The 27,380-nt window shown below is 35.4% G+C and overlaps 1 protein-coding gene across 3 annotated transcripts in view; it reads left to right on the top strand.

Annotated features, from left to right (window-relative positions):
- The window catches only part of GBE1 (1,4-alpha-glucan branching enzyme 1), a 138,893-nt gene that overhangs the window by 30,051 nt on the left and 81,462 nt on the right, over nt 1-27,380 (top strand). For all 3 annotated transcript variants that reach the window (XM_063150065.1, XM_063150067.1, XM_063150066.1), the window contains exons 2-4: nt 3,339-3,508; nt 11,065-11,177; nt 27,076-27,201. In XM_063150065.1, the coding sequence (XP_063006135.1) occupies nt 3,339-3,508; nt 11,065-11,177; nt 27,076-27,201 (409 nt within the window). The remainder of the gene's footprint in view (nt 1-3,338; nt 3,509-11,064; nt 11,178-27,075; nt 27,202-27,380) is intronic.

Genomic DNA, 27,380 nt, shown 5'->3' with positions numbered 1-27,380 from the left:
CATCTAAATATTGGCCAGGAAAGCAAAACCTTGAACTTCCCTGAAATGCATGAGTATGTACTTAACTCAGTCCTTTCCTTCAAAGGAGCAGCAGGCCACAGTTGCTGCTTTACAAGGCCTTCTGTGACAAGTAATGTTGTTCTGTGTCCAGAAGTATTTCATCTCCTGAGATGAGTTTTTGGAATAGTTCACAGCAAAAGTAATTGATGCATTTCAGGAGTTGGTGGGTTTTTTTGTGAGCTTTGAGCAAACTATAGTTCCTTATTGAATAATCTCAGGAGGCGGTTAAAAAGAATAAATTCTTTCTAGATTATAATTTAAAATCAATTGCAGAGAGCACTGCTTGTTGAAAAAAATCTTTATTTCTGCAGTGTGATACAGCAATAATACCTGAATTAACTTAGTCTATTAAAGTCAGCATGCTTCTGTACAAATAGAAGGAACATTCTTACTCAGTGTACATGATGCTGTTACAAGTCTGTCCTGTATAAAAAGTAATTATTGTAAAAATGTTGTACATCCTTGCTCAACAGTTCTCCTAATATGTTCCCTTTCTTGCCTACCCTCCCTCTCCCCCCAAAAATAATTTATTGAGCATGTAGTCTTGCTCACCACTCTTTGCAAAGTGAGCAAAGACTTGGCTTTTTTCACAATGATACTCATGATCATGTCATCTATTAAATGCCATGGTCTCTTTGTGTCATGGTTTGCTTAAACTCTGAATTTACTGAAAGGCAAAAATTGAAGCAGTGGGTGTTCTTAGTGCTTTTATGACAAGAATCAAGAGTTCACAATGTCTATATTACTGATTTTTTTTTTTTCCCAAAGATGCAGAATCACATAATTGCTTTCTGAAGTTCCATTTTCATCCATCCCACATTCAAATCCTGAATTTGTTAGAGGCTTATTTCTTCTGAAGTAGATCAATGGGTTTGATTCCTAGGAAGGGGTCAGGTTGAGGAAGAGGAGTAGGCCACTGGCATGTGTTGCACCTCTAGGTGATATGAAGTGAATAGAAGCCTTTTCCTTTTCTGCACTGAGATTTTCAGTCTTTCTTTTTGGCTTGTTGTTCTTCTCTGGTAATGAAGGCTTCATTTCCTTCTTCTGCAGCTTTCAAGGGTTTGTGACTGACTTTTGTTTAAAAATGAAGCTTACCACTACTATTACTTTCTGCTGAGTATGGGAATAACTGCATTCAACTAATCGTGTTTTTAAAGCTATGACAATGTACTTGTGGTAAGAGTGGGGAGGAAAAGAATAATTTTGGTTAGATAACTTACTTCAAAACCCCCTCTTCTGTTTTGCCTATTTGTATCAAGCTCATTGCTTCAGTTAGATCTTCTCTGAAGTCACAGCAGCTACTTACAGTAAAACAGATCCTGCTTCAGCCACGGTGGAACAAGGTGGAGGCAATACATGTGACAAGCAGCAATTTTGAAACAGCATTTGTAGGGCAGACAAACAGGGATTTGCAGATAACACTCCAAATGCGCTTCTTATTATATGTGTTTTTCCCTTAACCAATTAAATATATGCATATATACAGAGAAAATATGTATATGTCTATAACTATACTTCTTGTATCATACCATATTTTAAAGAATTATTTAAATTTCTAAGCTATAGTGGTTGGTTTATTTTTTTTCCCCAAGGAGAACTTTTCAAAAATAGAGTAATCTGAATTTACCAGATGATATATGTTAAAATTATGAGGGTATTTGTGACTTCCTCTGTGTTTCTGTATTTAAGGTTTATATAAATCTTTGTGATTGAAGCTGTTTAAAATGTAATTCGAGTAACTGAGTTTGTATATGTATATAATACACTTATAGTTGGAAATCTGACAAAATATTTTCCCTCAAGGACATAAATGAAATTGATTATAAGAGCAGTAGTAGTTAGTAATGCACTTCTGAGGATTATACCCATGAGCAAATTTTAAAGGAATAATGCAGGTGGATGGGCAGAAATAGTTATGAGTGTATTTGCTGCTGTGTATCCTGGAGGCATTTTCAGATCTTTCTCCCTTTAAAGGTGATCATCAGGCTTAATAATAAAATAATAAAAACTCACTGGGAGACTAACCTTAATAGTAGTTATAGTACTCCAAATTAATACAGATAATGCTGTTTACTCTAACTAGTAATTAGACATTTTAATCTTCTACTTTGAACTAATGAAGTGCCAAAAAAATCAAAACTTTGCAACAAATCACAGAGTTCTAAGTTCTGACACTGCAAACAGACTTCTTTTTCTAAAAGCAACAAGGTGCTATTTCATAGTGCTGGTTTAGAGTTTTATTTCCTATTGCAAAACTTAGGAAGTGTAATAAGGCTGACAAGTTTGATTTTGCAGGGGTTCTTACTGTTTTTTATACACTTCAGAAGACACTTTTCCATTTATGAAAAAGCAAGCACATTTCTAATTTACCTCAGGAGTGTCTTACTGAAAACAAACAAATAACAAAAACAACTCTACAGGTAGCATTAATTAAATGCTGAACTGCAGCTTTTAGCTGCGCTTCTGCACAAAATAGCTCATAATTTAGGAGTCAAAGTTGACTATCTTGTTTATATTGTGCCCCTCATGTTACCATCAATTCCAGAAACTTACTTGGCGAAAACAAGGCAATATATGTCAAAAAACTCTAACCTGTTACAGGCAAAGGTTTATGCTAGAGGTTTGGGACATTTAAATTCCTACTGGTATAAGTAGGGTATGGTCCAAATAATTACTTTTATGGAGCTGCAATTTTTTTTCCAGATTGTTGCAGTGTCAAGGACTGACTGCAAAGTCTTGCTGATTGTCTCTGTAAAGAGGTTGCCTAACGAGCCCCTTTCTGCAAGGGACCAGATGGGTTTGTCCACGCTGCCATGCTGTACTGCAAACTTTTCAATGGCCTGAGATTGTCTGTCTATTAAAACTGGCTGTGAGAGATGTGGCAGGCCTATCCAGCTCTCCCTAGGAGGCTTGTGTCTGATATTAATAAGATGGAAAGAAAAGTGCTAGGCTGTTCAGAGTGTGAAGTTCTCCTGTTGTGTAGTAATACTGGGATTTCTTGGCTGCCAGTCAGGAATTGTAGCTTTAGACTGAAAGTGCAAAATGTTCCTGTAAAGTAGAGAAAGCAGTTACAAACAGGGAGATTGCAGTTTTAGACTGTGTAACAACTATGGAAAAATTGCATGGTTTGTATTAGATTTTTTTTCCTATTCCAGTAGAGAGCAGTGAATCTCATGTTAGTGTGCTTTTTTTTTGTTGTTGTTTTAGGTTTTTATACTGGTTAATATAAGAGATGCTTGCTAATCTTTCTAAAAAATGTTCTCTGTTTTTATTGCAAGGTATTCTCTGTTTTATAACCACTTGAAGAACATTGAGGAAAGTGAAGGTGGCCTTGATAAATTTACCAAAAGTTACAAATCCTTTGGAGTGAACCAGCTTGCAGATGGTGGAATATACTGCAAAGAGTGGGCACCAGGAGCAGAAGCAGTGTTTCTTGCAGGTGACTTCAGTAAGTATTCTTAGGAAAATTTCTTCTCCCCTGCACAATGTTTTTCATAAATATTCTCTTCTTTTAAAGAAAATTTTGTCACAATGGTGAAATTCTGATAGTAAAAAATATATGTTATTGCTTAAATGAATAATACTTTCCCCTGTGTTGCAGTAGCTTATGAAGATGTGTTTCTGTTGCATGAGGTCAGTGTTATACATTTTTTTAATACTCCAGAGGCAATGACTCATCTCACACTGGATCACACTGCAACTTGAGGCTGTACTAAACTTTCTGAAGTTCTTTTTAAAGCTTTATAACTGGACTTTTATGAAAATGTGTGCAGAGAAGCAGAAATATCAGTGAAATTATTTACTTAATCTTTTTATTGATCAAGCAACAGTGTTGTTAAAGACCAAAGCCCTTGATGATTCCCACCCATCCTGAGAGTTTAGACAAAAGTTCTGGTGCAAAATGGTAGACTAAAATCCAACTAAATCTTACAGAAAGAGTAGCTGCTCTGTGTTTGTGAGGGCAGAAGAAGGGAAGGTGCTAGCAGAATGGGGAGGTGGCAGTATTACATGGAGGAATTGATGGCTTCCTCTGAGAACCAGGAAGACTATTCCCTTTGAATTGGAAACAAAAAGATAAATTTGCTTATTTGAAGGGCAGCTACACTCAAATGATCTAAAACTTTTAGATGAAAGTGACATTCATCTTTGCTCTTCAATCCTGCAATACTTGCTCTCCGTTTTGTTTAGGGTTTCAGAGAGCTTTGTTATTTTTTTTAGCTTTTGACCTCTACTCTCTCTTCAGTTAGGTCTGCCAAAGTACTGAACAGGGACTCTCTGTGAAATTATTTTGTTCATTTAACTGCATTTCAGAAGCATGTAGTTTTATTTACCTGACTTTGATTTTGCAAAAATACTGATCTAGGGTATTTATGTTGCAAAGAAGCAATATGAAGAAAAGTCCTTTGAAGCAATTAACTACTTTTGCTTAAACACAAAGCCAAATGTTGGCCATACCTTACCCCTGTCTGAGGAAGCTATTGAAATGAAACTCTATTTTAGCCAAGTTTTTATTTAAAAAAAAATCCTGGTTTTGATGCAGAAGTTGAACAGAAAAGCTAGTGCAACATTGTTTTCAGCCATGATCCTGTTTGATATGACTAACACAGTGAATGATGGCGTAGCTTTTGGTAAAGTGCTGCTTGTCATTTTATTGGAATAGACATTGGTAAATAGGTAAGTGTAGTTCTTGCCTTTTAATATTGAAATTGGGTATGTCCTCTGAATGAGTCATGTGTAGTTCACCTACTAGATAGATAATAGTGATTTCAGGTATCAATACAGACTGCAAGGCAGCTAGATCAGGTTGTTTTCATAGGTCAATTTTATATGTATAAACATGCAGAAAATTCTCCTTGCCTCTCCTCTACTTGCTGCAATCCCACCCATTGCTCAAGGTTTTCATGGGATGGGTGCAGGTTAAATGTCTCAACTCAGCTAAAGACCAGAATGCATTTGTTTTAAATACGTGTTTTAAAAGATGTTAACATTAAAACCAGATTTTTAGTAACATGTTTAACATTTTGAAAAGAGGCTATAGCTTGTAAATTGTCTTACCAGGTTTGGGAAGGAGTATATGTATACCAGAATAGAATAGCTTAACACTGGAATAGTTTTCTAAACCCTACTTTATTTAAAATATTTGATGTAATACATCATATAAAGCAGAAATTTAGGACTAATATCTTAGAGTAGTTGTATCTAGACACTAATGAATGCAGCAATATGAAGAGGAAATAAATTAAAGGAAATTCATTGTAATGTGGAAAAACTGTGTTTCTCTATATACAGTCAGTCATAGTACAGTATTCATTCCCAAAGGAGACAATACTGTACTTGGAGAGAGGCATGGAACATTGTCCTTCAATTCATATGATCTTGAATAATGTTCTCATGAGAAATTGGATTGCAAAACCCTAAGATTTAGAGTCAGATTGCTACAGATATGCTTAATTAAAACTGAATCCCTTTAACCTTTCTTTAAGTTTTCAAGCAGGTTAAAGTCTCAGACTAAATTTATGATTATATTGTGTTTAAATTGGATATTGGGATTGCTTTTAAAAAGATTTTTTTTTTTAAATAAAACTTTTTTTATAAAAAGAACCATAGCATAACCACATCAGGGAAAGCTGGAAATCTTAAAGAAAGACTGAATTTAGGAGACAGAAGCTCTTTAGGTTTTAAACTGAAATATGGTGGTATATAATATAAATAACTGTCAATTGATGCTTTTTGTTTTGGAATGAATAGCAGTGTTTTCCTTAATAATATGATATTTTCTGAGAATAGCTTAATGTTTGATGTAAAGACACGAAGTGTTAGTCTCTGATGTTTCATCTTAAGGTATTTGAGGATCAAAAACTAGTAAGAATTAAAATGGCATGTATAGGTTTTGTAGAGAGACCTTGAACTTTTTTTCCTCAAGTTTATAGTTAAGCTTGTAGTTGATAATATCTTTGTTATGAGTTATATGTAAGATGAACATGAATAATTTACTTCTGTAATTATATACATGTGAAGCTTTAGTCCTGTACATGTAAAGTTTTTTCTAAATGACTTTTATGCCTTAAAGCAGACAGTAAATCTTTGCTATTAAGGTATTTTGACCCAAATTATGGGATTTTTGTACCTTATTCTGAGAGACTTGTAATGAATGGGATAGCTCTAATTTATAGAAAAATTCTTAACATCAGTGTGCATTTTGGAAAAAAAAAACAAAAGCTAGAAATTAGTAGTAGTACACAAATCTGTAAGTGGATTAGAGAATGAAACATGAATTCAAGAAAATCCCAATGCTTTCAGAGCTGTTTTTGTCTCTTTAAAACTCCAAAATTGGAGACAAATGTATTGTATCCGTTGGTGTTCTAGTATGAAGCTTTATCTAAGAAGTATTAAATGAGCATCCAAAAACATTAAGATTTGTCAATTAGTACTTTCAGTATCTCAGTAAATCAAGTGTATGAGACAATTACTCAGCTGAATTTCCAACACTGGAGGCTCTATCAACATTATAGCTCCTTCAAAAGCTCTCAGTGATGACACTGAATATTTCATTTGTGTGCCCTATTGCTGAGGAACCCAGTGACTACTGGCAATTTATTGCTGCTTTAAAATTGACTATTTCAAAATAAGCCACTGAGTGACTCTGAGTTTTGAGAGTAACCCACGGAATTTATTTGGGAATTGGAACACTCAGCATTTGTATTTGGTCATTCAGAGGCTCAATGGGTTATCTGTAAACAAGTCCTTAATTTTAAAAAGAAAGATACTGTTTTAAAAAGCTTAAGAGTAAGTATGCATATATTAATTTGGAAGTCAGCATTTGATATAATACATGGTTATATTTGTGGTTTCTGTTCTTTTAGTTGTTTTCTCTTCCTTTCTTCCCAGCTAACGTTGGTCTAAAATGTTGATTAGTCTGGAATATGTGGTTTGTTTTTTGCTTCCTTTTCCTTGCACTGGTGGGCAAGGCTACTGCTGAGGTTGGAGGAGGGTAAGATAGTTGGTTCTGGGAGGATATTTGTCTATTATTTAAATTCTGACAGGATCCCTTCAGAGTGAAAAGAGAGTACCTTAAGGCACTTAATTTGAGTATCTGACGGCTGACTAAAAAACTTCATGTATCAGAATGTTTTGAGGTTTTCTTTATTCCAGATTTTTACTGAAATGCATTCTAGGTACTGTCATGATATCATGCTGAATTTCTTACTGCTTCCTTTCAAGATTTTTTTATAGAGAAATATCCTCATTTGATGAGTAAAGTCAAACAGTGTTATATTTCTGTGGGTGCAGATGATTGAAAGCAGTAGACTATAAGGTGCCACTAATATTCAGGGAAACATCCTATCTAAGAAGTAATGGCACTTGTTTTTATGTCACTGTTTGAGCTATTTGCCCAATTTCCAACAGCTCAAGCACAAGATCATTAATGTAATCTGCTTTAAAAATGATTAATGTGAGGAGAGGAAGACCTAATTGGCCACTGTGTAGAACAGAATAGTGTCCTTGTAGGATCTCTCCAGTTAGGTTCTGATTTCATATTCTAATAAAGTGGAATACAGGTATCTTGTTGGGTTACTGGGATTCTGATGCTCTTTCTGTTGTCTGAACTGCTGCTTGTCTGATAGACTTTCTTCAAGAATGCTTTGTGTTTGCTGAACCCTCTATTGTCTGTAGATGTCTTTAATTGATCAGAAAGTATGTGGAAATACAATTGCTGTAAGATTTGATTTCACTTGAAAATTCAGCTTTAGTTTATGAAGTTTTTTGACTTCTGGGAAAAAACAGCTACAGTTCACAATAGGACAAAGTCAATTATTTGATTAATATGTGAGAACAACTGCTTTCCTCTGTGAGAAGTGCTAATTTCTTGTGTGAAACTCCAAGTTCAGGCATGAGCCTCAGAGGTGTATGGATATATCCTTTTCAATGTGAAAACAAAATGAGGAGATTGAACAAGAAGTCACTCAAATTGTCATTTAGCTGGCAATATGCATTTAAATTGATTTTTTTGTCACAAATGGTAGAACCCATTTGAATTCTGTTCTACATAAAAGCTCAGTTCATGATTCTTTGGCATGCTAAGGGTGTAGTTTTGAGCAAGAAGTTCCCTTGTGCCTCCTGTTGTTGAGGTAGGATGTAGTGTTTTAATAATTGCCTGGGATTGGAAGATATAATCACAGAGATGAGACAAAACAAAGTATCAGGCTATCAAAGATGTCTTCTGTGTTGGATTAAGCAATAGCTGAGGCTTGAACTTTTGCACAAAGATTTTGTCTTTGTTTATGGCTTATGAGTATTCTGTGATGGTGTCCTTTTTCCCCAATACCTGTTCAAGCTGATTATTTGAACTTCTGCTGGTAATCTCCTCAGCTTTTTCCTGTTTGTAGTTGTTGGCAGGATCTTTGAAGTCTCTGTTCTCAAACTAAGATATTTCTTTTCACTTTTAGTTTTTCATCTTCATAATACTCTACTAATCACTTGTTGGTTAGTTGAGTTTTTTGGTTTTTTTTTCTTCCCTCAGGCATTTTGGGCTAAGTTTTGCTGAAAAATCGGAAAACCAAGCAGTAAAACAGAGATAAGCATGAGCCACTCTCTCTTTGAAAGGAATATTCAGTTTTCAGGGTGTTCTTTATGCCTCTGGCATTAATACAAAGCAATGTTTTCTGTTATAATCTTTCTAAGTGAGCTCCTCTCCAGGGGTAATTAGTAAACAGTGGGTTTAAGTAGGACCATCTGGGGCAGATGTGTATTGCTTTGCATTTATTTTTAAATCACGAGCCACCGGCTTGCAGTCATGGACTGTGGCTGGGAACAGGAGGGATTAACAGGAGCATCTGGCACTGCTGGCAGTTGAAGGGGAAAGTTCAGGCAACTTTGGCAGAGTTATCAAATCTGTCTGTGGAGAGAAGAAATATTTAAATAGGTAGAGAGATGTAACCATTCCCTCTCTGAAGAAGGGAAGAGTTGTGGTTTTAGTAGAGGTCAGAGAATCTTTTTTAATATTGTGAGAATGCAGTGGTTTTGGTGAACATGATTGACTCCATGTAGGTTTCTCTGGGTGAGTTTTATACAAATTGGGCCTAAGACTTTTTTGCTGTAACTTTTAGTTTTGCTCAGTGTTTACCACCTGGCATGTGTGGTTCAGTTTGTGTGAATCAAGAGGTGTAGCTCTGTTGGGAAGAGTTTGATAAGAAGCCATGAAGATGATCGAATATCTGGGGGCAGAAGAAGATGGAATGAATTTAGACTAAGTCCCCCAAGTTGAGTCTGGACTATCATAAATCCTAACCTGTTCTTAAAGCAAACTTCTTGCAACTTCTTAACATCTTTCTTCTGTTTTCTCATTTTTGCCTGGAATGTTTATTTGAGATAGTCTAGCTGCTTATAATTAAAAAAAAACCAACAACTTTTTTTCAAGTGCTGTTTTCTACATCTTTTTCACCATGCCCTGAAATAAAAAATACATCTATATTTTACTTTACAAACACTATAGTTTGCTGTATAAACACTTATAGTTTAGGCATTTTATTAAGAAGTATTGCTTAATTGTCAAGGTGTTGTTTGTTTGTTTGATATTAGTAGTATTTGTTTACTTATTTTTCTTGATTGAAAATTCAGTGTAAAGCCAAGGGAGAGGAACCATCTAATTCTTACTAATATGTAAGTTCTTCTGCTGTTAAGCAATAGATTAGTAAATACTTTCCCTCTGCTAATATATGTAATTTAGCTCCACTATCCAAATACTTTAAACATGATAAAAACACCATCTAATTAGAATACTGAATTAATTGCGTTTCTGATTTACTCTCCACTGTAAAATGAGTAGGTACCAGAATATTTGTCTGGCATGGTTATTTTTGTCACGTTGTGTGGCCTTGTTTAACTTGTGTCTTTCAATGTTCTTTAACTAAAGATTGGCAGTTCTTGGGTTCAAACAGCTGTGCAAATGCAGCCGGTAGCTTTGACACAGTCTGGTCTTTGTCTGAAATGCAACACGTGCATATATTGCCAGGAAGGATTATCCTTTTGTTGCACAGCAGATAATATTTGTGATTGTTGATGTTTGGGAAAATACCTATGTTGATGGATAGACCTTCTTCATTTCTCTACCTCCCCTGCTGTGATTTCCATGGTGGCAAAAGTGATGATCCTGCTTCAGTGTAACTGTACATTTTTTTAATTGAAATGCTTTTAACCTGACATGTTTTGTTGCAATGTTGTTTTCTACAACACTGAGTTAATATTCTTAAACTGAAGGCTGCTTATTCTTCTTTCAATGATGTGGGTATTTTGGTTTGTTGTTTTTTTTGGGGGGTTGTTTTTTTTTTTTTTTTTTTTTTTTTGTTTTTGTTTTTTTTATTCTAAGAGGCCATGGCATGCAAATAGATGAGTATGAATGAAGATTAACATGTGTTGCTTTAATGTCTTGTAATTCGGTTTTCTTCGTTTACTGGTTCCTGTTTAGCTTGAGTCTGTTGCCTTGAACTATGTGAAACAGACATTACAAGGCAAAAAGAAAAAAGGAGTTTTCAAACTTATCTTTTTATTTCCTTCTGGCCTAGAAATGACTCCATTGTTGAAATGTGTCAGCTCGGAAGTGATTTCTCCACTCCATTCAGAGGAGTTAACCTTGAATGTGCTTACAAACACTCCAGACCCCCTTGGCAGGTGTCTGTTCAGTTGGACAGGCCATCATGACCATCCTTGCACGTATCCAGTGCTCAGTAAATCAAAGAGGATAAAGAGTCTTGAATTATGGGATTTCAGCTTGCTTCACTTATTTTTTTTAATGACAAGGAATCTTCTTGAAGACTTAAATCTGTGGCATTTAATTTCACCCCTTTTGAATGTGTGTCCAGTATCAGGCATAGAAGTATTTGTGTCTGCTCTCTCACTGAAGTTCATTTTGAGAAAGATGGAACTCGGAGTTACCTTTGTGTAACTTTTGTGTTGTAACTGGATGCATTTTAAGATGAACACTTAGTATTATTTCTTATATTGCAGATGGCTGGAATCCATCTTCTCATCCATATAAGAAGTTGGAATATGGGAAGTGGGAGTTGTTCATTCCACCTGAAGATGGCCAATCTCCTGTGCCCCATGGGTCAAAGCTCAAGGTGCTTGTTCTAGACTTACTCTAACTCTTGAAACCCTTCTTGCTCACTTACTGCCCATTTTGTTTCCTTGTAACTAACTTTATCATCTTCTAATTGTTCTAAGAAGCAGAATCAGTTTATCTAGTTGAGCAAAGTGACCTAAAGGAGTGAAACATTAAGCATCACAAAGAGATTTTGGGAACAGGCGTATGTGGCTGAAATGTAGATGTCGGGTATTGCATCATGCCATAAGCGTAAAACAGTTTACAAATTGATAATCTGAAAAAGAAGAATTAAGTAATATGTAGGTAAAATCTTTCTGTATTTGATGCAACTACCTGTTATTAAGATCCTGTTAAAATCTCAATATCTCGGTAATTTTTGCAATACTTGTAACCACGGCTTTTCAGGTGATTTTTTTGTTGCTTTAATGGTACATGCAGATTTGTGAAGCTTCTACTTACCCTTTAGGAATTCAGAGTATTGAGTGGAAGGCTTAAGTGAAACTGAACACAATTGTATTTCATGGGCATCCATGAGCTTAAAATACTTTCTTCCAGAAATAACTAAATAGTTTTTTGAGCTGTCAAATGCCACAGTTGTATGCTTAGTGCAAATACACCAAATGACAACTAACTTAGGGCAGAGTTGATGATTTCTAGGTGAATATTGATTTAAATCAGAGATGTGCTTTGTTGCACTCAGAGATAGTGGGTGCTAATAGAGGGTAGTAATAAGTAGTAAAGGAAAGAAATGTACTGAAATTACCTATAGACTAGGAAAATTAAGAACCTGGGAGCATTTATGTAATACTGCTACATTTTCAGAGGTCCCATCAACAGAACTAAAATACTGAAAAAAAAAAATCCTTATTTTTCTGCTAAAAATCTATTTAGGCAAACAAGAAATCTGTTAAAACAAAGATATGTGTAAAAATGCTCTGGAAGTGCTTACTCAATGTGTGTGCTTATCTCTGTGCTTTTTGTTATGGCTTATGAAATAATCCCAGTAATAAATAAGGGTAAATTGAAGTCTAGGAGTAGTCATTCAAGGACAAGAAAGCCGTTTTTATTTTAAAGAGCAGGAAAGAAAATACTTGTCTGCAACTCAGAAATGCAGTGATTATGCAGCAAGGTATGAGAGTGCAAAATGGTTATTTAATATTTTCCATGGTCTTGAGATGCAAGTAGGTTAGATTTTTTGATTGTTGCTGAATTTGCCTTACCTGTTGTATCCACAAAACTCTACTCATCTACTGTAGAATATTCTATGCTTTTTGTAAAGATTAGAGGCGTGAATGATTATGAGTATTGATAATTTTTAACACAATAGCAAAAAAAGCATAGAATCTTAAATGCTTTTGGAGCAATAGAAGATGATTTTCTTTTTTCTCTTAGATAATCACTGGTCGCATCTCCTTATTTTGAAGTAAGGTCTTGATAGTATTTTCTTCCTGTTCAGCATTTTCTTTCTAATATAAAGTCCATAAAGCAAAGACTGCATTATACATAATTTTTTTAGTATGTGGAATTGCTATGAATTACACTTGGTACTGATTTACTTTGAAGATGAATTGCTGTACTTCTGTAGTTGCTTTGAGTTTTCTGAAAAGCCAGAAGATACCCATTGTCAGAGTAGAATGTGAGTTTTCATTTTTAGGCTTTTTTACCCTGTCACTTGACTTGTGCTTTCCATGGTCAATTTTAGACAAAGTTACATGGCTGTCAATGACACTCGCAATACATTGTTGTCCAGGCTTTTAAAGCAGGCCTGCCTGTAAAACAAATTTTCTTTGGATTAAATTCCTTAAAAAAGGACCAAATAATTACAAACTTTATTTGTGAGGGTATGTAGTCATAACTGATGGCTCCATCTTTATGGAGCTTCTCCCTGCCTCATCTGTAGCTTTGGTGATAACCTTTCATGACACTTTGTTTTTGTTCTATGGTGCCTTCAGGACTGAATCCAACACTTCTCAATGTATACTTGTGATGTAGTCAGATAATGGAAAAACCAAAAAAGTCTCCAGTTAAAGTAGTTCAAAGATGGTTTGTCACAAAAGCTTTGGAGTATTCACATGGTAGGCATGTACCTTATCCTCATGCTACAGCTGATGTTTTCCTCTCCCATTCTGCTAATGGGTGCAGAAAGCTGCTTTTCTGTAAGTTTTTCTTGAGCTACGTGCTTCAAACATTTATGATTCTTCATAAACGTCTGTATTTTTTGTGTTAGAACAGTTTTGCTGTTCTTTTTTCATGTAGAAGCTGAGAAAATTGATTGTTTGCAGATAGAAATTGCTATGTAGATTGCAGAGGTAATGTTGAAGTACACAGACACTGGTGGCTGTGCTGGCATCTTTGGAGTAATGAAAGTATTTCCCATTTTTCTTTACTAAAGAAGCCTAAGGGAATCACAGCTTTAAAAGTTCCTTTTACCACTATGATTCTTAAATACTGAAATTAAAGTAGTCAACTTCAGACATTATTGTGGTGATTAATCTGTTAGGGCAAGAGCTGTCTCCTCCAGAAGGTCCTTTCCTTTACCTTCTGTCTACTCTGTTTTGATCTTCAGTTCCACACAGGCGAATGCCAAGTTCTGAAATGGTAATAAGGTCATTTCTTTTAAATAAGTAATATCTAAGCCAGAATGGGAAATGGATGGAGTGTAGACAGTGACACTAATTTAGATCAGGTCACAAAATATTTTTGTGGGAAAATAAATGAGGAGCAGAGGTCAAATGTTTGCCTGTTTTCAAATAGTAGCAGGCTGTCTACTGTAGCTCTTCAGGCAGTGTGTAAGTAAAGTAAATATAAACACTGCAGAAAATGAGTAATTAAAAAACCTGCTGTAAATCATCTGACACTTTTCTGTGTGAGGAGATGGATGCTTATGATAGTTGAGTGACTCCCTTGTCAATTTTGACATCCATCTTCAAAATAAGGTTACCTGCTAGGAAAGGGTATCTTTTTTCTTTCTTTCAATCAATTGGGAGCTTAGACTGAGTTAAGTGAACAAATATTGTTGCTATTATGGTAGGGTAGTGCTGGCTTTTAAGCTTCTGATAGGTGTCAAAAGTGAGCACAGATGTGAACCCAAAGCCAAATGTTATCCTTTAATAAAAGAAGCCTTTTTACCTCTCATTATTTCTAATGAGCTAGTTTGAAAGATGTTTTCCTTAAACATCAGCATGTTTGTCATTCTACAGCGGTAGCAGTTGGGGTGCAAGTACTTACCTTTTGTGGTAGAAAATGACTGGTTTTGTTTCTTTAATTTTTTGTGTTCTTAATTAAATTTTTAGAGCACACAACAGGTTTTTTTAAAAAATTATCATAGGTGAACTTTTATAGCAAGTCTCATTGTGTGTGGTTGTATTAATGCAGGAGTTTAATCATTGTTAACTTTGTCCTTTGACTATTTAGAAATTATTTTTCCAACTGCTTAAATGTACCTGTAAATTAAGTTTTCACTGTAGGCGGCAAGATCCTAATTTTGAAGTAGTGTCAATGGAGTTTAGGGATAATATTGGGTAAAATTGAGATTTTAGTATCTGCACTGGGGAGCTTGCTTAATATTATTTACAGGAATGCCAAAGAACAACAAAGAAAATGGGAAGCAATTGGTAAATGGAATCCTTTAAGAATTTAAACCTAGTTGAAAATAATTTCCAAATTCATGGTCAAATTCTGAAATATTTTCACACAGCTAAATAAGAAAAAATGGCAAGGTCAGTACTTGAAAAATATTGGCAATTATGATAGAGCTACCTGCTGCTCTGTAGCATTAATTAGGAAAAGAATCTATATAGCAGAACCACTAATTGTTTTTTGTGAGCTGGAGAGGATATATTAAAATAGAAGTGATTGTTAAACCTTCTAATAATGACAATAGATATGTGATTTCTGAAATAATTACCAGAACAATTTTTTTTTTAGTCTAAAACTCATCTGACACTTTAGCTAACAATGTGCTGCATAGGTGCACTACTCTATATATGCAACTAAATATCACTTGAATATTCATGAAATGTAGTTAATGTATTTTTCCTGGAAAGAACACCCCAGAAAGTGGTAGAAACCTTTTTAAAAGCTCTGCATTCCCTTATTTGTTAAGTTTGTATCCTTTTCTTCTTCGCATGTGTCTGTGTGTGTATATATATATATATATATATATTGTATGTATTTAAATGGTGATGTTTATAGTTTTTTGAGGGAGTGTCTTGTACTGTAATGAGGTGATTAGATTTGATGACCTGTATACTTGTTAGTACAATATTTTTCTACTGCTGCTCTTGCATGTTTGAGTGGTTTCAGTGATTGCTGAACAGGAGTTGTAGGTGCCAAGGCCAGTAAAAGACCAAGGCAGGCATGAAGAACACAGTCCTTGCATCAGTTTGCACAAAATGCTTGTAAGTTCACTGTGATTGTACACCTGAGTATTAAAAAGGACTGGAAACATATTAAAACCAAAGGAAAGTACTACATTGAGTCAGAGCATTAACAGTTTATTCATCATGATTGAAAGTACCTAAAGTATGCTTGTGTTCATGAGGTGCTGGGTAGAGGAAAGCTAGTTGTGAGGAATAGTTTTAAAACTTAATCTTTACAGTTTTACCGCTCTATCCTATACTTCCTAGTAGATCTGCATGCTCTGTGTTAAACTTGTACACCTCGAAAAAGAATCAAATATGGTGAGCAGGTAGGTTAATCTGTGTCAGGGAACCACTGCTAGTAAAATTCATCAAATGTAATTACTGTCACCAATGAAATAGATGGTGCTGCAGCTGACCCCACTGATCAGGAGGTGCAGCAGCTGTGCCAGACTGGTGTGGAGTTCAGGTCTCGTGCACTTGAAGCAGTCTGCAGTCAAAAAGGTTTATAATGAGAATGTGAAATCTCAGGAAATCTATTAATAATGGCAGGCTGGTGGCTAGGATTCTAGGGACAGGAGTGTTAAGGATGTCGTGGACTTTCAGGGTTGTAAAATGTAAATAGAATACCTGGTTGGAAGGGACCTCAAGGATCCTCTGGTCCAGCCATTCTTGATAAAAGCATGGCCTTGTCACAGTGCCCCAGCACCCTGTCTAGCTGGAACTTAAGTGTCCAATATTGGGGAATCCAGCACTTTCATGGAGAGATGGTTGTCATTATAGATGGGTTATGTGCAGTCAGATGACTTTTACAAAGGGACTCTTGGGTACCCTGAGCAGAGGTACTCAACTTGATTTCAGTGGAAACCTTCCTGAAGAAATGTTTGCTATTTCCTTTAATGTACATACAGAAACACTTCTAATTATTCTGGTTTTTACCTTAGCTTGGGGGAAGAGGGAATGTCCTTGCTCACGCTGCCAAGTTCTGGATCACTTCGAGATCATTTCTTACACAGTCAGTAGGATGCAACAACAAAACCAAAAAAAACCAACCCAAAACACGATCACCAGGTTTGCATATTTGAACAGTGAATGAAACAAGTGTTCTGCAGCATCATGGTACATACCCTCTATGGAAGAATAAACATACTTGTATTCCTGGGATTTTGATGTTACTAAACAGGACTTAAGTCATGTACCATATGCATTTCTGGATATAAATCATACTGACAAGAATTGGAACATTATTTTTGTAGCAGTATCCTTCATGTTTCACTATGTGGTTGTGAGCCATGACCCTTCAGCAAGTTATTGTAGACTTCTTTGGGTCACAGATGAGGTTTGCCAGCAGGAGGAGTTGTTTTCTCGTTAGAAGATAAATGGTCTTTTGGCATTGCCTGTTTGAATTCAGTAAACAATGTGCAGCTCCTCGTGGACTCATAGGAGAGGTTGTAGCACCAATGAGCTGTTGTAATGCAGTGGGCTGTTGCTTTTTGGAGCCTTTGTTGCAGACTGAGTTCAGTTCTTTAGAATATTCTTGTCCTGTTATTTTGTTAGGCTTCATTCTCCTGTGAGTTGAAGATTGAGCAATTCTCCAGTAGGAGGTTTTGCTATTTAAAAATACCCTAAGATATTTTTGTTTTAGTTTATCCATACAGAAGACTAATTGTTTCAATAACTATTAGGTGTACATTTAGCTAAAATGTGATTTTTAAATTTTCCTTAAGGACAAAAAGGGAGACATCTTAAAGAAGAAGAGGTCTTGAAACAGAATTTGAGAGTCCATATTAAGAATATATAAGCCTGGCTGTGATTGTCATGGGAATTGTTTTGGTTTGGAGGATAGGATCACTTTCTAGGGAGAGCTCCTGCCATTCCCTGCAGTGTGGCACAGCCACCCATTTGCAAGGTGCATTCTGCAGTGGTTGTCTTTGATACAAATGCTTTGTAGTTGAGGATAACTAATACTTAATGCTTGAGTGCCTGTATTACATACTTCATCAGCTTCTTTTCTACTTGGCATGGCTTGAAACAACTGTAAGAAGTTACACTTGCTGTATGTGTAATGTGCTTTATTATTATGGTTGCTTTTCAAACCATGCTCTTGTACCCCAAGCTTCTTAACTAAGAGACTAGCAGAATACATACAGGAATGCTTCTATTTTATGCATGCACATTTTTATAGTCTTTAAGCTTCATCATTGTTCTTATAGTAATTTGTTTCTGATTAAGTCATAGGGAGGGAAAATATTTTTTCAACTGTATTTTCTAGAGTTTCCAGTTTTCCTTTGTTTTTTTGGGTTTTTTTGCTAAAAGGTTTCAAAATCAGGATTCTAGACTGAAAGACAAGTTTTAATGCTTTCCCTCAGCACAGATGTGTGTTTTCCTGTTATGAAAATAAACTGTCTGTCCCTCATTCCTAATAATTCTGCCTCTGTGTAGCTAACAGTTATAATCCATGAACTTGGGTGATTAAGTGAAGTATTTTCTATACACTTGACTGTTAAAATCAATTGGGAATGTTTCTGTGTGATGTTGCTTTCATTTTTAACAACTCTCCTAAGGTTTCCTGGGTTTTGACAGTTTGATTTTCCTGTAGTATTTTTGTCTGCATAGATATTTTTTGATACTAGGCTACTGGCTCCGTCTTTTGAATTACTTTTTTATTCAAATAGATAATACAGCATTTTTTGGTGTTTTTGTTACTACTAGTTTCGCCTAGCTTTCTAAGACAAGCACTAAAATAGAAAAAAGAACAAAAGCTTTCCTTTTTTATCTGATCTAGTAAACTAGTTAAAGATGTTCAGAAGTTCTGCAATGCAATTGAAATACTTAAATCACAAATGGAGCTGCATCTCCCTCTTTTGGAAAGTCAAGGCATGACTCCATGACTTGGTTTAGAATACAGGCTTTTGCCTCTTTCATATCTTGATTGTATTTTAGTCTTACTTTATTTTCTTTCCTTGAGGGAAAAGGGAGGGGGGGGAAAAGGCGGAATTGTGAACAAATATTTATTATCGATAAGTTTGGATTGCAATAGTTGGTGTTGTGATACATTTACAAAGCAAATAAATCTCTCTCCAATGATTTTTGAATTGCACATAATGTCTGCAGAACTTTGTTAAACATGTAAACCACCTCAAAAGTACTAATATGTCTGATAATTAAGGATTTTTTTTTCAATATTTGATATCAATGCTTGTCCCTTTAGCAGGTTTTTTTTTTCAGAAAGGAAGAAAAAGAGCAAACCAGACAACTGGTTTGTATAATCTGACTCGGTTTTGGTAGTAATCATAAATTGATCAGGAAAATAAAAACTTGGGGGAAAGAATAATGTGACTAGTGTTCTATTACTTTTTCTTTCCAGTGTAACCAATTTGCGATTTAGGAAGGAGAACAGCCTGGAAGAAGCAACGTGCCGTCCATTCTTTCCAAAATTTCATTTCAAGGTTTATGATCAATTCACTGTAAGGAAATAACTTCAGTCTACAAGCACCTTGACAGATAGACTCAATTTCCTGGTTATTTGGAGCAGTATGAATAGACTATGGTAAAGTTTTCCAGGGGAAGTTGAGTTCTGGAAACATCTCCCATTTTTTGTGCTTCTTGCCCCTGCAGTTTGGATGAAGGTTGATTTGGGAAGGTGCTCCTGAGCTGGGGAGACTGAGGTGTTGACGAGCTTCTGATTCATTAATTTCCTTGCTGCCTCTCCTGAGCCTTGTTACAGGGCTGTGCAGGAGCAAGAAGAATGAGGCATTAATGAGCTGTGTTTGCTGCTTCTTTTGTTGCCTTCTATTTCTGAGACTGTCTAAGAGAAAAATTTATCTGGCCTCTAAAAATCTATCAGATAAAGGGAGACAATTAAGGAATAATGCTCTTTACCATGCTGTTCAATCCCAAATTTTTATCAGGCTTTTGTATTTTTACCTAAAGCTGCTTTAAAGTGAACTTTCAGACAAGAAGCTCTAGATTCCAGTCCTGGGCTCTGCAGCAGGTTGCACTGTGTTGTCTGGAAGTGTTCTGCTGTGGTTCTATGCGTTAAGAACCAAACACACTGAAGTACAGCCTCCAGATTCCAGTGCTTCTCCCACAAACCAGTGCTGACCTGTAGAAGGAGAGGAGCTGCTCTCTGGTTGCCTCTGTGCTTGTGAGGGGGTGATGTGATTTTATTTGCTGTTGTAAATGGCCTCAGTTTACACTGCCCACTGGCAAAAGATCATCAGAACCATCTTGTCTATCCTGGGTGCTAAAGTCAGGATTCATTCTTTTTCAGGATGAATATTGAGTATTGAAGAAAATTGAGTTCTTTTGAGGCAGGGGTGCACAGGGAGAGGGACTTTGAGCTAATAGATTGTAGCATGGTGGGAATGGGTCTCTTCTCCAAGGTAACAAGTGACAGGACAAAGAGGGCATTTCCTCCAGCTGTGCTGGAAGAGGTGTATTAGGAAAGAGTGGTCATGCATTGGAACAGAGAAGTCATGGAGTTGCCATCCTCAGAAGTTTAAGGAAACACTTGTATACAGCACTTGGGGACATGGTTTAGTGGTGAGCACAGTACTGGGCTAGCTGTGGGACCACCTGGTCTTTTCCAACATAAACAACTCTAGGATTCTGTTTCTGGAGCAACTTGAGGATGCTGAGAAAAGTATGTACAACTTAAAGAAAAAGAGAATAGGATTGTATCAGTGTCTTGAATGCAGGACCTTGAATGTAGAATATATAAGTTTACATTTTTACTTGAATACGACCCCTTCATATTCAAGCAGTTTTTTTCCATTTTCATGTACTTTTAGAAAAACTGAGGGAGGAAAATACCTTGATGCTAAATTTCTAATAAGTTTCATGTAATAGAAAAACCTGTTTATGTTATCACAGCATCTAATATAAACTTTCTAGGGAGCCTTCAAGAGCTTATCCTGCCCATATTTTGTTTTGCGTTGAACTTGCTTTTAAGTCAGATGCATGTTACTGAGATGAAATGATATTTACAGCTGTATTCCTGTGGCATTTGTATAATTTTGTGTCAGAAATGAATAGATCTGAAGCTAATGAAATACTGTAGATTGTAAAATACAGAAATAATACCTTATTGCCCTTATATAACAAGTCACTTCCATTTCCATCTTTATATTAAAGCTAGTCCACTCTCTCATTTTATTAGCTATTGTTGGTTTGATGGCCAATTTAATTTCATCATTGTATTAAAAGCCACATATACCAAGAATCATTCTAAGTGCTTTCGAGCTATTTAAGTAATGAAATAATAATACAGTTTCAGAGCAATTTATTGGCTTGCTTATATTCATCAGTTATTTAGTTATCATTTTGTTATTTTCATTTCCTCAGCTGGAGTATCAATGATAAAGCACTATATAAAAAATTTCTCAAAAAGCAGAAATGCGTGTAAATTGTTATATATATATTTAAAGAACTTTATATACATAATTTTTAAAGAACTTTAAATCAAAACAAATATCTAAAAAGTAAGGAGTGGCAGCGTGGCTTTTTAGTTCTAATGTTTGAACCTGTCTCCTAATTAGTGGAAACAGAGGCAGACACCTTATGGAAGCACATCATAATTAAATTAAATGGATTAGATGCAGGAACTGAAAGCAAAAGGAGTGATTGCTGAGCAGAGTAGTTGTCTGATCTTCTGCAACTGTCTCTTGAATTATCCTCTCACACTGTTCTGAAGATCTCTGTGTATACTAGGAATTGAAGTAGCCAAATGGAGCTGATGTGAAGAGAAGATGAAGGTAGATAAACGCAAAGAAAAAAGGGATATTCATAGACATACATGAATTCCAAATGTGATACTTTGTGTCCTATTACTGCAGAGATTCATCTGTCATAACAATAGCACAGCCACATTGAGCTCCATTTTTACACATGGATTTACTTTTTATCTGAATTTGTATTTGTGACAAAGCTTTTAAATTTGTTGTGAACCTTTCATACTTTTTATCATTATAGATCGTCAAAGAAAAAATGTGTGGTGCCGGTTCATAAAAAGCCAGCAGATTTCCCTGAGTCACAATAGGTTGAAAATTGCCTGATTGTAAGCACAGAGTTTTCCTTTAAGTGCCCCAAGACATCCAGAAGGAATTGCTGGATGTGCTGTGGGTGATATAAAATGCCTGGGTTATTTTGGAAAGGCAGAATAATGGGATACCCAAGAGTCTGAAATGCCTGAAAAATCAAGGCCTTTCAATCTCACTTGTCCTGCATTGGCAGCATCATTACATTAAATGAGACCTATTTCAGCTTCTGAATTGCTCCTATGTGTTATTACATTTTCTTTATGATACTGGACTGACCTCAGAGTGATGGTTTCCCTTTAACTGTAGTAAACTGCTTTTGAGAGTTCCAAACATCATCAAACAGACTCATAACCCCTATATTTAATTCTGTCCTACAACCTACTCCCCTTCCACGAATTTCCTATCCTCTAGTGGACAGACATGGAGCACATTGTAACTTTTGTAGTAGTGTTATTGAGAAGTTTAGGTCCTGCTTTGTCTTCCAGCAGTCCAGCATTTGGAAAATTGGAAAGAACTTTTGCACACCAGTTTTTATATATCTTCAAAGCCAGACTTTGTTGGTTATGTTTTCTCTGACTGCAGCCATACATTTGTTTTTATTTAGGTCTGAAAATTTTTCAGAATTAATCACTTACTAGCACTGATGCTGTAAAACTCAGGTTTAAAGTTGTGGTTTTTTCTGTGTTGGGTGTTCTCATCTGTAAAATCCACAGCACTTATTACAGGGTTTTGGGATGCTAAACTTTAGGATGCTGTACACTTCAGACAGAAACTTTGACAATACACTCAATATCCCTTTAATAGAAAATGAATATACCAAACATCAATTTTTAACCTTTGCATACAAAAGATGTACAGCATAGGTTGAGGTCTTCATTTCTGTTGTTTTGCAGTTGTACTTATATAAATTATGTGTCTGTGTCATGTCTGTTTTTAGAGCAAATTGACTTTTTAATGCCAGGTTTTGAAGGACATTTTCGTTCTGTCTTCCTGACACTTATTTCTGTGAGATCATTTATTTACATTTATTTATATCTCGCTTGGAAGTCAGAATCATGTGACATTCAAAGGTCACATCAAGGATTTTGAATGTTTGCCAGTAGGAGAGGTGGGGAAAAACCCTCAACTATTTAGGTGAACTATTTTTAAAGCTGATGTCAGCAAATTCAGCATGACTTTGAATTTCCTACATTCTTGTGTCAGAAGTTTCCAATGGGACAGCCATCATGGAGATTCTGGAAACAGGGGGAAAAAAAAACTCTCTTTGAGAGTTCAAAACAGGCTTGCTGTTGTAAGATGCTTCCCTCTTTGCACACAGACACAAAAAAAAATCGTGATGTTGTCCATGTAGTATACAATTTGATATGTATTACTTTATCTCATGTTTGCCACAAAGAGGTGGTTAATGTAGATGGTGGCAAGTTCTTTACATCAGTTATTTTGTGTTTTTCCATTCTGACTAAATTTGGGCAGTTTCAATGTAACTCTTTTGAGATACCGGTTTCTTTCTTCTTTGACAGTTTTTGTTGGTTTTTAAATAATTTGGGAGGATGTATTAGTTTGTATTGGAAACTCGGATTTCCTTTTTTCCCCTCACTTGTCCTCTTGTTGGAGTGTTTTCTGTAATAATAGGATCAAAAATACAGGGATTATTTTTACCTAGGATTTTCTTTTGCTTAAGTCTAAACTGTAAAAGAGGTTGCTTGTGATGAGAGGTTTGTTTGGCTCACTTGGTATATGTTTCATGCTATAGCATTATGCATTTTAAAAGCTTTATTTAATGAGGACTGTAGTTTTTATATCAAATGGTGGGATGTGCCTCCTCATATACATTGAGGAATTATCAAGGACAGGCCTTGTGAAAAGGAAGTAGGTAAATCCTCAGGCCAGCTTGAAGAAGCCTAATTTAATGAACATCATGGTCTTATATGTTCTTTAGAGAACAATTTTTTGAGTTAATTAGCAAGTGTTAAGTCAGCTATAAAGTCTTGATGAACTTAGTAGTAGCTACTTAGGCTGCAACTTTTAGAAATTTGTTTTTACTCATTTCAAACTAATTTGGAGGAAAAGTACAGTATCTGTTAAAGTGATTTATAGATACTCTGTCAAAGTGCTGTGTAATGACTCTATTCAATATTCCTTATGCATGTAAAATCTGTAACAGCACATTTTAGAGTATACACAGCAGCTAATTTTTATATCTGGACACTGCAGAGAAGGGACCACAAGTTGTAATTTGGGGTGAGTGGAGCAAGAGTATTCACCTGTCTTTGTTTTATGTATGCTTTATAATTTTACTCCTTTTATTATTATATTATTATTTTATTATTTTACTTATATGTAATTGTTTCAAGAAATAGCAAAGCAAAATGGGAATTAAAGCTGCCAGACTGTTTGCATTAGAGTTATTTTTTGTCAGTCTTGGGCTGAACTGCTCTTTGTTTTGTGGTGCCATTTAGTTTTTTCCTGTACCTGTGATCATGCTTCAGCTAAGCATGGTGATGTGAGGGTTCTCTCTCAAGAAACTTCAGAGAACATTATTTGGAATTTTTATTTCTACCTTATTAATAAAATTTATACAAAATCAAGAGAGAAGATTAAGATGATTGAGTATAGAGCTTGATAATTAAGCCTAGGAGAGACTCTGTAAATGGTCTTCACATAAAATTAAGTATTAAACAAGCATAGCTACAAAGAATTGAAATTGCCAGGGATCACTTGATAGATCTGTAAGGATACTGTGTTGATTATGCTTCTGCAAACCAGAGAAGGAAAGGACTCAACTTTACCAGCTCTGGTGGTGTAATAATTGTTTTTCTTGACTCTGCTTTCTCTGTGCACAGACCATTATACTAAAAATTACAGCAACAAATGAGCAAACTTGAGCTTTCTACTGTAGAGGTAAGATTAATCTATAGCCATGGCTGGATATATTTGAAAAATGTTTCTTAAGACCACCTATACTGTAAAGAAAGCAAAAACAAACATTTTATTACTTGTTTAAAGTAAGTGCTTCTCCACATTTTTTTGAGATTTTTCTGATATTTGCATGGTTAAATTTCATTACTTCTATTTTTGGGTAAATGTGTCTTGGGTTGGACTCTATGATCTTAAAGGTCTTTTCCAACCTTGTGATTCTCTGATAACTTTCTTTTGAGCATGGGAGTTGTCTTATATGTTTGCATAATAGAACTGAAAGCAAAGTTTTAAAATGAATGAACCCAAAAATTTAGATTGTGAGCCTTAAAATAGAGCTGACTCTAAAGTTGTAAGACTGTTCAAGTGTGTAAACCCAACCTGTAGATTTCTGCAGCTTGTTTATGACTCTATATAATTACTATGTTAATATATGACAGATAAATGGATGCATTTCTACGAAGTTTTAGTTTTATCTTTTAAAATTAAGTCTGTAAATGTTGATAGAACCTTATATGATTTCCTGTAAGTCTCTCAATTCCTGAAAAATGTAACCCTTAAGTTTGGTTTTGTAGATGTTTTGATTAAATGCCAAACTAGCACTTGAAAAAATTACTTCTAAATAAATGCTAAAACAAATGCACTGGTGTCTCACAAATAAGGGAAAATAAGGTCAATTTAAGTGACTACAGAACAATATAAGTTCTTAAACTTTGTCAGAAGGACAGGATACAGAAATTGGTTGTGCAGTATAACTAAAGAAATTTAACTTGAAAAAGTCAAATAACTGATGGTTGGCCATTTAAATGGTGTTCTGATATCTTTTTTTCTCCTAACTTTTTCATTGCTTAATGGCTTTTAATTAAAGACAGTACGTGACTGGATTAATATAGCATAATAAAGAAATTTGCATTTCTCCCCTCCAGTATCATTTTTGGATTAAACCAGTACTACAGCTAATTAATGTTCTGAATGTAGATTAATTACTTCACATTTCTTAGATGTGCCCACCCTTCATAAGCCTGTCTAGTATGAATTATGCTAAAATATTAGAAAAAAGGAATGCCAAGATGAGTAGGTTATTATATGCAGTAATCATCTTATTTCTGTGATGGGTAAATTGGGACAAAATAATAAAAGAAGCAATAGCACCATCAGAAGTGTGATATTAGAGAGAAGAGATAACTTTTATTATTTTAAGAATAATTTGAAAATTGTCAATGCTATCAGCAAGGGGGATCTTCACAGTGTTGATAGAATTTGCAGAAACACTCTTTGGGTCAGCTTTGCTAGTGCAGCTAACAGAAGAAATTTTCCATGCAGCTTTACAGTGGTTTGCAATAACTTTCTCAGCTTTTTTGGTGAGGTTTTTGATATGAATTACTCCATTTTATAAAACCTATTTTAAATTGTTGGAGTTGTAATACTGTGTACTGAGGGACAGCAGTCATTCTTCCTTGCCTTATTCTATCAACTTCCATTAACCATCTGCATATACATATTTTCTTCTTTGTTGATCTAGATGACCTTTATAAGGTTCCTTTCAACTAAACATGATTCTGTGATCCTGCCTTCTTCCATGATTGGGTTAAGGATACAAATAATCTATCAAAACCATGAAAGACACTTGCCAGAGGTCAAAAGGCAATTCTTTGATAATTTTGTCTTCCAGACTACTGCAGGAATTGAGAGCAAAAGAAGTAACTTTTTTTAACAAAAAAAATGAGAAAGGAGTGGAAAAAATCCCGTATCCTTTTTCATTTGAGGCTTCTTATAACTTCATAGTTTTTCTTACAAAAAAAAAAAAAGCCTCATAAAACCACCAACCCAACTGAAAAGTCTCAGTCATCACTTTGTTTAAAAAAAGCAGAATTAAGAATTCTGTGCATTCACCTGCTTGTACATTTCTGGGTTTTAAATTTGCAAACCATCTGTGTTACTGTTTTAGTGGCAGCCAAGATACCAAGCAAAACCAGAGTGGTGCTGTTCCTTCTGTGCTGAGGAGAGGGGAGGTGGGAGGATGTGAGAGAGGCGGAACTTTTTCTTTGCTTTGACCCAAAAATTGTCCTGTGCTTCTTGTGCTGTCTGTGGTTCCGGGCTATGTGACATTGTTAAGGACTCTCAGAGCATGGAAAAGAAGATGGCATTATGACATTAAAATTGCCTTACTAGATTGTTTTGTTTGTCAAGTTAAACAAATCACAGTTCTCATCCTAATGGCATAATACTGCATGTTTGTTTAAATTTATCAGAACATTGAAAGGAAATAGCAATGACAGGAGTGATTAGGGAACCTAACAGAAATCCATTTGGGAAGGCTGCTTCTCCCATTACTTATATAAATCTTATGTATATTCTCACCTTTCAGCTCTTGCTGTGAACATCACTCCTGTGTGACATGTCTGGTTTAGTGTCCCTTTGCAAATCATCCCTGCGGGCAGGGTCATTCTTCCTCCTCTTGACTTGCATTGTGTGTTTGTGTGTTCTTTAAATTAAATTTCTGTGTAGTCTCCTATTTCATTCTGTGCTGTGGCTTGCATAGAAGGCGTTCTGTGAGTTATAAGTGACTGCCTGCATATGTTGTGTTGTTTTATAGGTGGTGATTCGTGCTCAGAACGGCGCCCTCCTCTATCGTATTTCACCCTGGGCAAGATATGTGGTCCGTGATGAAGACAAAGTGAATTATGATTGGGTTCACTGGAATCCTCCACAGTCATATATAGTAAGGCTTCAATATTATTTTTGAGAGGTGTATCATGTTATCTTTGTTTCCCTGTTTGGGAGAAAATAAAAGGAAGTAGCAAACAAGTTAAAAGAGCTGAGAGATGAAGGGATTTTATTCATGGCTTTGACAGAAATAAATGACTTTAATGATGGATGTTTTTGAGCTGCATTTTCAGC

The sequence above is a fragment of the Melospiza melodia genome, chromosome 2 (assembly GCF_035770615.1).
Source record: "Melospiza melodia melodia isolate bMelMel2 chromosome 2, bMelMel2.pri, whole genome shotgun sequence".
Taxonomy (NCBI): Eukaryota; Metazoa; Chordata; class Aves; order Passeriformes; family Passerellidae; genus Melospiza; species Melospiza melodia.
Note: the sequence above shows the minus strand (reverse complement) of the source record. Positions and strands in the feature narration are given on the sequence as shown.